Source organism: Mesoplodon densirostris, chromosome 12 (assembly GCF_025265405.1).
Source record: "Mesoplodon densirostris isolate mMesDen1 chromosome 12, mMesDen1 primary haplotype, whole genome shotgun sequence".
Taxonomy (NCBI): domain Eukaryota; kingdom Metazoa; phylum Chordata; class Mammalia; order Artiodactyla; family Ziphiidae; genus Mesoplodon; species Mesoplodon densirostris.
The window spans coordinates 82,778,678-82,790,302 of NC_082672.1; the positions used below are offsets into that span (position 1 = coordinate 82,778,678).

Below are 11,625 nucleotides of genomic sequence, written 5' to 3' on the forward strand. Positions count from 1 at the left end.
AGAATTTTCATATTTTGCCTTAAATGACCCCATGGATCCTTGGCTTCACTCAAAGTTTTCTATTCTTTTCCATCCAACCTGGGGCATGGCTGAGGAGTCATGTATCTGCATACACATCCTGGCTCTGCTATTTCCTAGCTCTGTGACCTCGGGCAGATTACTTGACTTTTCTGTATCTCAGTTTCTTCATCCATATAATTAGGATAATAGTGCTTTAGTTATGCTATTATTGTAAGGATTATATTAACAGTGTGTGACTTGGACTAAATTCTCAATAAATGTTAGATATTATTATATGCTTAAAACTCTCAGATTTATATCTCTCATCTAGACCTTCTAAAGTTTAGATTCATATGCAGCTGCCTAGTTAAGAATTACACATGGATGGCTAGTAGGACCTCCAGATTAACATGTTCAAAAGAGAGGTAAAAACTAGTTGGATCCCCAAATTAACATGTTCCAAAGAAACTTCAGAATTCTTGATTAACCACCAAACCTATTCCTCTGTGTTAACTCTCTCACTAAATGGCATTATCTTTATCTATTCAGCAAAAATTATTTATGAATAATACATAATCTGAAATTAGGAAATTGAACTATAGGTAGAAAAAATTAAAACCATTGTAGTGTTTCTTGGATTAGATAAATCTACCATCAACCAAAAGTACCTTGTTGAACTTTCATGATACAAAAATCCACTGAGTGTGTGTGTGTGTGTGTATGTAGGCATTGGTGTTTTTGCTTGCTAGAAGTTAGGAGAAAAGTGACATGCATCCTAGAAATAGAAGATCTGGTCTCATGACTTCCATTCTACAGGAATATTTTTATTTACCTGGACAGCTAAAACACATAGTACACACAGAATCACACATATCTTTCAAACATGTATGAAACAACCATATGCTATCAAAATAATCTATAAATGTCTGTCACTTCTTCATGATTACATTTGACACTTGTTCCATTTCTAGTATGTTTTCCAGGTATTTTTATAACATTTTCTCTTAAGTGGTTATTTATTTTCTGCAATATTCAGTTTTGCTGGCCCATGTTTTTACAACTCTTCTTTGATTGCTTTCATAATGACTCCAGATATAGATACAAAATTCTTTATGATACATTATCAAAGGAAAGAAATTTTGGATTCACAAAGAAAATAAATACCTTGGACTTTCACAGTCTTATAAATCCAGCAGTTTTTTAGTGATCATTGCAGACACTGTGCAATATTAATTACTAAGCACATACTACGTTCCAGCCACTGGACTAAACAATTTTTATGCAGTATGTCATAGAAGCATCACATTAATTCTACCAAGTAGGAGTATTATTAACTACAATACCAGATGGAGAAAGTGGGTTAAAAGATGCTAATTAATTTGCTTTCACTAAGTTCACAAAGCTAGTAAAGGACACAGCCAGCATCCAAACTCATATCCTCCTACCTCCAAAGCCAGTGTTCTTTATTATTAACTTAATTTAAAACTTTACATAGTGATTACAAAGAAATAGTTTATTCAGTCATGTGCCCTAACAGTTTATTAACTGGCCTATTCTTTCTATTTAAATTTTGTCTTTTTTCCAGTTGATGAGTTCTTAATTTTTTTGAGATTTTCACATAAGCAGCTTTATTAATTCTTTTTACACATTGGACAGAAAACTTCATTGCCTTATTCTTCATTATTTACCCAGCTGTAAGATTCAACTTCTAAGTTCCAGCTAAGTGTTTATAGATCACTTTTTGTTGTATTCACCATCTCTCTTAGTACTATGGTTTCATTGTATGATGATCATTTTGAAGTCTGCATTTATTGCAAAGGTAAGACTTTCCACATATTAGTTCTTTTACAAATTTAGCTCAGTTCCCAGATCATGTCCTCAGGCTGCCAAAATGGCTGTGTGGCAACGCTGAAAACTGATGATAAATAGGGAATGTTTAGATTGAGACTTGTGAAACTGGAGTGAAGCACTTATCTTTAGATCCAATTTTGGTGATGTATGTATTATGACTCCTGGCAAGGAAAAAGCAGTTTCTCGTGGATGGAAATCTTTCTCTGAAGTAGACTCTCACAGAAACTCTATAGGGAGCAATGAAAAGAAAATGTTGAATTCTCTGACTTTGTTATTGAAGAATATAATAAGCAGTGTCTTCCACAGCAGCTTTACCAGTCATGCAGAAAATGTCTTCATAGGGCTGTTTCCACAATGTTGGCTTTCAATGAACATTTAGGGAATCATTTTTATATTGTAGTGTGGAAGATATTCCCACAGGGAGCAGACACGATGAAGGCCAGGGAAGTAACTTTCCTATGACTAGACTGGATCAGAAATAGGACTGAGGTTATTGAGCCAGAGTGATTTGGCTAGAATAGTTCTTAGATTTTGTTGCCTGTCAGTCTTAATTAATCAACACCCCATGTCTTTCTCTAAAAGATCTTAACCAAATTAACATATGCAGTTAAAAAAATCAAACAATTGAACAAATCTGGGGAAGGAGAAAAGCTGGATAAGGAATTAATAAAGACATCAGCAAGACATGCCCATAACACAGCATCCTGAAGAGTGCATGGAGGATGACCAAGAATTTGGCTCTAAGTTTCCTAGAGGGCAAAGAAAAAGTGAAAGATAATTATAAATGTCAGCGTACATTATAAAGAAGCCAACTAATGGGTAATGAGAAGCATCGATATTTCTGATACGGAGACTTGAATTTTCCCCCAGAAGTATTCATAAACAGCCTAAAACCCTAATGACATCATACTGAGGCAGTTACATATTGTGCTGTTTGAATATATCCTTTGGAGTAAGGTGAGTACATGAATCAGCCATATCATTCAGTGAAAGCGTTTCTGTTGCCATAGTTGGGAGTGGGCACTAAATAATTTGGCCCATATATTTAGCTCTGAGATGATATGGTGTGTTTCAAGGGAAAAATTAGACCAACTAGTTACAGCATACGTGAAGGGACTACATATTCTTAGGGCCATAAGTATTTTCTAATTAAAAATAATCTTTTGTTATTACACAGTAGTATATGTATATTGTAGAAAATCAAATGATACAGATACATAAGAATAAGAAAGAAGACATTTTACCCCTACCCAGAAAAAATGATCGTAGTGTGTCTTGCAAAAAAGTCATATAATGCATAATGTTTTGTAAATTGCTTTTTCCAGTTACACTGTTAGTTAAAATATTTAATTTTTCATGTTAAAAAGTTTTATGTCTTCTAAAAACCGGTCCATATTCCATATTCCATTTCCCAACTTCCCCCCAAATGTCCTTTATATAAATGGTTTGTTGAAACCAGAATCCAAATCCAGATCCATGAACTGAATCTTGTTTTTATGTCATTTAAGGTTTGTTAATCTAGAACAGTGCTTTTTATCATAACACTGACTTGCTGAAGAAACTGTGCTAGTTGTCCTATATAACATTTTATCTTCTGGATTTATGTTTCTGTTCTCTTATAGAAAACCTCCTATATTTCCTAGTGAACTGGAATGAATTCCAATTAAACAATTTTGGCTGGAATACACCATGGGTAATGCTGTGTCCTTCATGGTGCATTCAATCAGGAAATACATTATATCTGGTTGTCCCACACTTAGCAGTGCTCAGACTGACCTGTGGATTAGGGTGATGAAAGCCCAATCCCCTCTTTGTACAGAAATGTTCTCTCATTGAATTGTGTAAGTAATCAGTAGAGTGTTACTTTGTCACTACATAAGTGTACAGTTCTCCATCAGCAATTTATCTAATGTTTTAATGAAAATTGGTAATCCTTAAATGAATCAATATTTTTTCTATCATTTAATATTTATTTACTGGCATTTCTCCAGGCCATAGAAGAATGGGTCCAATTAGTCTATTTAGTTACCTTGAAGTACAGTTTCTACCGGAAAATCAGGATACCTACTTAACTCTTTCACTTTAATTTCCAATTTTCGAACTATGAAGGTGGCTCAGAAGACACCTTAGAGAATGACAGCTGAATTTTCTGGCGTCTTTTTCTGAGCATAATGTTCTGGATTTCCAGGGGATCCATGTGTGTTAATTTACTAGAATCATTATTCTTTGTGTTGTTCGAAAGTTCACAACTTTAGCCAGTGAGGGCCCCTTCGTATTAGCTCTCATATCCTATGAACAACCCACTAACCTTTGAAAGCTTCTTGCTTCCTGTCACAACACATCTCAGACTCACCTGTACCATCCCTGTCCCAGTCTTGGAATCAGCTATTTGGCCAAGTGGAGAATGGTATTAGAGATTAAGATAGGACATGAGAACTACAATGGTAATGTTTGCTTCTAACGACTATAAAAATTTTTTCCAAAATAGTTTTTAATAAGCACTGGCAGCTGAAATTTCAAAGATGTGTTCACCAGATATTATCTGGTATAGCTAGGATACTCAGTAAGGACAGATGTTTATAATAAACAACCAGTCCAAAAGTAGAATAAGGGCGTCTTATGAAAAGTGAGAAGTCTTTTTTGTTGTTGTTGTTATAATGAAATCTTCAAAGTGACTCTTTACTTCCGAAGAAGTTCATCATTGGGAATCTGTGAGTTACAAATCTATGAAGAGATTGAAATACTTGCAGAATGTCACAGAATATAAAAGGCATAAATAAATAAAATGGGAAGGCTATGAATTCTTGTAAGGGACAATTAAATCAGCATTTTTAAAAGAGAGTGGCGCTATATATTTTGACATATTTCTTAAGATAGAACCTGATTTGGTAGTGAATATTTCAAATAAGGTTGCATCTGTATTTCCTGTATGACTTTGTAATGGAAACACTAAACTAAGAGTGACCTTAAGACTTCCAAGAAGCTCCAGATTTGTATAGGTAGATATATTTTGAACAAATCTGATTGGATCTAATTTTTAAAAGACAAGTGACTCCAGCAATTAGTTTCTCTGTTCATATGACTCCCAGTCTGGATACAGCTGTAAGGACAAAGTCAACTTAAGAATCCTAGGATTTGTCTGAGAATCGGTATCTAAGTTAAGACATACACACACACACACACACACACACACACACACACACATATATAAACATCAAAGAAATCAAACTATCAAGATTTATTTATGAACAAAAAGGAACAGAAAAGAGTAAGAAATTACTTTGAGATTATTAAGCAATGACTGAATGATTAGGGCACTAGGGTATAACTTTCGAAGTGCCTTACTTTCCTATGTTCTAGTTGCAGTGAAACATTTTTTCTCAATTCTTTACTTTTTAGGGATACCATTATCAAATTCTCAATCCACTTAACCTCTCAAGTTTTCAGGATAAGAATCTCATGGAGCAATTCCACAGGAAGCCGGACACAAGTTTGCTCAGTTTTCTTGCCAAGACCTCGCCGTGTTTCTGCCTCTGTCACCCCTGGTGACCTGGTGGGAAAGCTGCCTTGCTCATCCCTCAGGCCCAAGTGGGTTCAAGACTCAACGTCTCCCACCGGGGAGCCTCCCGATACCGAGGACTGGAAGTCGTTCCTCTGAACTCTCCCTGCTTCTAAGCGACCGTCACTCAGACGGATCTGTGACTGTGTCCTCTCAGGATTTCGGGTCGCCCACTATAAACAGTGAGTGGAGGAGAGCTGTTGCTCATCTAGTCCTCTACACGGGGACCTGTCTTGGGGCTGCAGCCTCAAGGAGGAGAGCCCACACTCTGCTGAAGATGGAGGTAGCGGGGCAAGGCCTCTGTGGCTGCAGGGCCTCCAGCTTCTTCCATGAACAGGTGACTCAAGTGGAAGCAACTTGCTTACTTATGCACTTACTCTGCCCAGACTACTGCCTGACCCTGAGCAGATGGGCAAACATCACACATCACCCAAAATGGACAGTGGAAGCACTGCCTTCTGATTCTTCTTCACCTCATAAACGGTCTGAATCAAAAATTTTTATTTATTCTTCCGCCAAACACAACTGATTTCCATCTACAATTATTTTTTAAGGTAAGAAACGTGAGTCAACTGAAGAAAGGCCCGTGGCCTTGAGCTAGGGAAGGGTGACACTGTGACACTCGACTGAGCCCCCGGGCTGGGGGGATGAGCTTGGGCCACACAGGACTGGACCCGGGTCAGCCGACCTTCTCTAGGGCAGCTCTGCAGCACTGCACACACTGCTGGTAGATGGTCTCAAAGTAAGTATCACTGCCGTCATAGCGATCTTCAAAAATGAGTTGTTTTTGTGGCTCGTAGCTCCCAAGTAGTTCAATTTTCACTCTACAGTTTTTAACTTGGTTACTTTTTCTATTCAAATCTCTCTGGTTACTTTCATCCATACGTAGTATACAGTCAAAAGCAGCAGCAAAATCTTCTTTGATAACCTGCCGGGCAATGTGACTCATGGGAGTACCATGCTTCTTCATGCAAGCCCGCCCGCGATAATCAGGAGGGTTTCCTAGTTCATACATGGATGTCACTGCACTGTCCATCCTCCAAGTATCTGAAACGTTTTGATCAGTTACAAGTTTCCTGAAGACTGCTTCTGCAGTAGGTAATAGACAGATGTTACCCAGACACGCGAATACCCCCGACTTGGTCACCTGCTCGGCCATCTTCCCCCCACACCAAGAAGTCTTAATTAAGATTGATGCCTGAATGAATGACATTCTCGCCTTTGCATAAAAGTGAAATTAAGGACAGCAAGTCTTCAGTTCCTGGCCAATTTAGTTATTGTGTATATCAGAATTTAGCAAAATCTCAGAATAGGAGAGTTGTACCTAAGTCCAACTGTTTTTTTCTTATGTAGTATTTTTGTTAAAGACACAGTTCTGCAGTTCATGAAAATCTTATAATTTGAGGGCTTCATTTGTCAAATGGCCAAATCTATAAGTTTGGCTAAGAGATAGAAAATGGCACTCTTTCAAGTCAAAAATTTGATCCACAATTATTACCAAAAATGTCTCCAGAATCTCTTACTTATTTTTTTTAAAAAAAATCAGAATATAAAAGTGTTTACATGTAATGAATGCTTTCTTTGGATTCTCCTTGAAATGGGATAATTTTCACATTGCTAGACCTTTTCTTCTTTAAATTTCTTAGACTTTCTTAAGACAAGACATTGTATGACTATTTCCTAGTGTCTCCTATTGTCAGGGTAGGTTTTATATCTTTTTTGTTTCTTTGTTATTTTGTGCTTTCACATTGTTTTGTGGCTTGCAATTGGTGGGTAAATATTTCCTAGAAATTTGGAGAATAGAATGATGAAAATTACTTGGAATAGAGATTAATTATTGTTCAAAGAAACCCATGCTCCACCTCACACTTCTGAGCTCTGCCCACCTCCAGTCTTGTTATTTCCGACATGTGAGATTAAACTCATAAGACAGAATAAAAATAAGTTAAAAAAATCATTTATGGAAGTAAGGAATACTTTCTACTTAGTGTCTAAGTTGTCCATCTGATAGAAGGACATACATTAGAATATTTAATAATTAAATAAGAAATAACTCTGGCCCTTTGCATAAAATTGAATAGCCTTAGGTTAGAATTAGAGATTTTTGGCTAAACATTATTCTTTGATTAATATATCTTAACCACAGGCATCTATATATCTATATTCACATTATATCTATCTATATCTCTGTTGTCTATTACTACGGGCTGAGGATTAAAAACCAAGTTATTGAACTTCTTCAACCTTAGAATTCCCTGACTTCTTCAGAGCCTAGGAAGGAGTTAGGGAACTCCACTATCCCAGGAAAGTGTTCACTTACTTTTGAAACTATTTTGTTGCTCTCTGATACATGGGTGCCTTCATTTCAGAAGCCCTTGGACTCAGTTGTCTCCATGTTTTCTTTTGAAGTCATTCTCATGATTTATAAACCACATGTTTGTGTTCTGGGCAGGGCTGATGCATTGTCTTCATACCTTACACAGAAGCCTTGGTGTCAGTCACACCACAAAACCTCACCAGGATGAGATCAGCTTGTTCTGAGTAGCACAGCAATAAGAGAAACTTTCCATTATGTTCCCTTTGATTCTTTAAACAACCCAAACGTAGGTCATCCATAACTACTTTCTGTGATTTAAAATACTAAAGGTTTTAACAAAAATATTTACTGAATAATACTGCAAGTTAACAACCAGTTCCTTCTACTTTGAGATTATTTATATTCAGGATGAGAAATTATGCTACTAGAAAAGTTTAATTTTAAACATATAAACTGCATGGAAACGTATTAATGAAAATAAACAGATTATTCTCCATGGAGTTAATGTTTTCAAAAGTTTAGTGATTTAGATTTCTCTAAGCATTATAATATTTTTAAATGCAGTTTTTCATAACTAGTGAAAAATAGAATCGAAATCACAGAATCTAAATCTCAGAGTTTTAGATATTGCAATGTTTTGCTTTGGCAATTTATAATTATTACAATGTTCTATGGTAAGAAACGTCTTTGAAAATCTTAAAAAAATGTATCTAAGGTGAGGTTAATAGAGATGAAATAAATCTTCACAAATGAGATGAAGAATTATTAGAAATTTAAGTAAGGACATTAAAATCATAAGAAAGGTCATATAGGAATGCTTGCCCTCGAATCTAACATTTGCAGGTATGTTTTATACATTTTGGGAGAATTTTTAAAGAATATTCCAAACCAACCACAAAGTCAATGTTCTGTGAAGGATGATATAGTAATGTGAACATGTGATTGTCATCACCAATGAGCTCATTAGAAAGTATTGGGAGAAATGCAAATTTGAAAAAAATTTGACTTCCAAGATTATATTTTAAATTTGAATTGGTTTTAAATCTTAATACTACTATAAATTATAGACATATATTAATTAATTTATCAAAGACAGTAAATTCTGTGTTCCAGGCACTGTAACAGGCATTGGGGATATAAATTAGCATAAATGTGCTATGAAGGAAATGGATTTCTATAGCAGTTAGAAGTAATTTTGGCTGTATGTAAGGAAATGAATAGTTTTCTCTTACTGAGGATTTCTGGAGTTGAGAGGCTTCTGGCTTTGGTTCAATGGCACTGATGATAGAACCATCCTTATGGTCATTCTTTCATGCTTGCAAATTCCAGGCATTGGCCTTGTGACTGCTTTAAAGATAGGTAGACAGGGGCAGGAGCTGTGCTAATGACATCTTTTCTTTCCATCAGGAAAACAGATGCTTTCCTAGATGTCATCTAGCAAAATTCCATTTATTTATCATTGGCCAAAACTTGTCACATGCCCACTTCTAGCTGCAAAGGGAACTATAGCTGAGTATTTAGTTTTTTCAACTTCTGTGATGGAGATGGAATGGAGGAGGAGGGTGAATATCAAGTTGGGTTAGCTTGTTAGTAACCACCCCCCCTACTTGAAAAGTAATAACTGGTATATGATAAGGAAGCTAACTGTATTTTTCAGCAACTAGAGAGTGATATGATTGATAACCTCTTATATTCTCTAGCTATTGTGGTATAACAGGAAGAAGGGTTCTACTAGGAAGTTAGAATAAGCCTGTGAAGTAAGAGTAGAAGTTATTGCAGTAGAATTTCTGTGTATTTTTAAAGAGAAGAGGGTAATTTTAACATGTAATAGAAGAATTACCTATTTTTTTGTCTTTGAATTTGTGGGAGTTAAATGCATATATTTTAAACATTTGTTCACTAGAAAGTAGGGAACTGTTTATTTTTTACTTTTTTGGTTGCATGGGCCCTTCGTTGTGGCACGTGGGCTTCTCTAGTTGTGGCGTATGGACTCCAGAGCATGCGGGCTCAGTAGTTGCAGTGCACAGGCTTAGTTGCCCCGTGGCATGTGGGATCTTAGTTCCCTGACCAGGGATGGAACGCACTGGAAACGTAGAGTCTTAACCACTGGACCACCTGGGAAGTCCCTGGGAACTGTTTTTTTTTTTAATGTTTTCTATTCAAATAAGCTGGAGTTAGGTATTATTTTATCTTAAAAAACTCTAGATAGGGGTTGTTACTTCAGTTAATGGTAGAGTAGTTTGTATTAGACAAACCATTATGCAGAGAAGAATAATACATTCTTGGTGAAGTAAAAAACATCTAGTTGAAGGCACTGGAGAGTGACCAAAAGCAGGCAGAAACAGGAGTATAGACACTTGAAAAGGGAAACTTCTCTGGGTGAGTTTTACATTTATGAATTTTCTGCCTGAGGTCATTCTCTTTGAGAGTTCCATGGAATGGCTGGAATTCAAGCAGAAATTTGCAGTCTTAATGGCTTGAGGAGTCAAAGAATGGAGTTTGATATTGCCAAGGTAGAAGATAAGTGAGGAAAAGGCTTTCTGGAAAGGGAGCTAATTGAGGTGGAGGCCCCCAAACCAGCAGATAAACCCCACTTTGATTGGTCCCTGAACTATGCATACATGGTGGAATGCAGCAGACTTGTCAGAAAGAAAAACTGAGTAGAAATTTCAGCTGCTTACAGAAGAGCCAGAGTTTGGAATTTGAATCCAGTCAAGTTAACTGACTACTAGAACAAAAATCAACACTATAGGAAAAACTGACAGAATCCAGGATATTAAAATGCATAATTCATAATGATCAGTATGAATTGAAATGTAAAGAAACAGGAAAATGTGACCCACAGATGAGATAGAAAATAGTAAAGAGAAACCAACCACAAGATGACTCAGATGTTTGAATTAATGGAGAAGTTTTTTTTTTTAAGGCTGTTGTAAATATTTTCATGGGTTGGAACAAAAATATTTCATAATGAATGAACAGATAGAGAATCTCAACAGAGAAATGGAAATTATAAAAGAAGACCAAATGGAAACTATAAAACTGAATATGCAGTATTTGAAATGAAAAATTTGAACTGAATGGGCTTAATACAAGATTGGAAATTAGTGAATGTGAAGAGAAGTCAATAGAACTGGGGAAAAACTATGAGGAAAAAAAACCCAGCTCAGGTCTTACAAAATGTATTGCTTAAATGATAAGAATTGAAAGTTGAAATTACTCTTTGATCCATGGTCTGAGGAATAGATGTTGTGTTAGCAGGCATGAAAACATTAATCTCATTTTATATCCCCATCAGATCCCTCAGGTGACCTGGTGCATTGTCAATGAGCAGTAATATATTGAAGAGAATTTTTTTTTCTGAGCAGTAGTTTTCAGTAGTGGGCTTAAAATATTCAGCAAACCATGTAGTAAACAGACGTGCTGTCATCCAGGCTTTATTGTTCCATTTATAGAGCACAAACAGAGTTAAGTTAGCACAATTGTTAAGGGCCTTAGAATTTTCAGAATGGTAAATTGGCTTCAACTTAAATTCACCAGCTGCATTAGCCCCTAACAAGAGAGTCAGTCTGTCCTTTGAAACTTTGAAGCCAGGCATTGACTTCTCCTCTCTAGCTATAAAAGTTCCAGATGGCATGTTCTTCCAATAGATTCTTCCAATGTCCTTCTGGCTGTTGTGTTTACATTGAAAATCTGTTGTCTAATATAGCTACCTTCATGAATTATCTTAGCTATATCTTCTGGACAACCTGCTACAGCTTCTACATCAGCTTCTTCACTTTGCACTTTTATGTTATAGAGATAGCTTAAACCTCATGAACCAACCTCTGCTAGCTTCAAACTTCCTCACCTCTCTCAGCCTTCATAGACTTGAAGAGAGTTAGGGCCTTGCTTTGGA

General features: G+C 36.2%; 1 protein-coding gene across 1 annotated transcript; it reads right to left on the reverse strand.

Annotated features, from left to right (window-relative positions):
- Positions 1 to 5,445: 5,445 nt before the first annotated feature.
- LOC132499879 (low molecular weight phosphotyrosine protein phosphatase-like) lies at positions 5,446 to 6,569 on the reverse strand. The gene is made up of 2 exons (XM_060114558.1): positions 6,099 to 6,569; positions 5,446 to 5,583 (listed from the first exon to the last, which is right to left on the reverse strand). Exons 1-2 carry the CDS (start codon positions 6,567 to 6,569, stop codon positions 5,446 to 5,448), a joined length of 609 nt encoding a protein of 202 aa, XP_059970541.1.
- Positions 6,570 to 11,625: the final 5,056 nt, after the last annotated feature.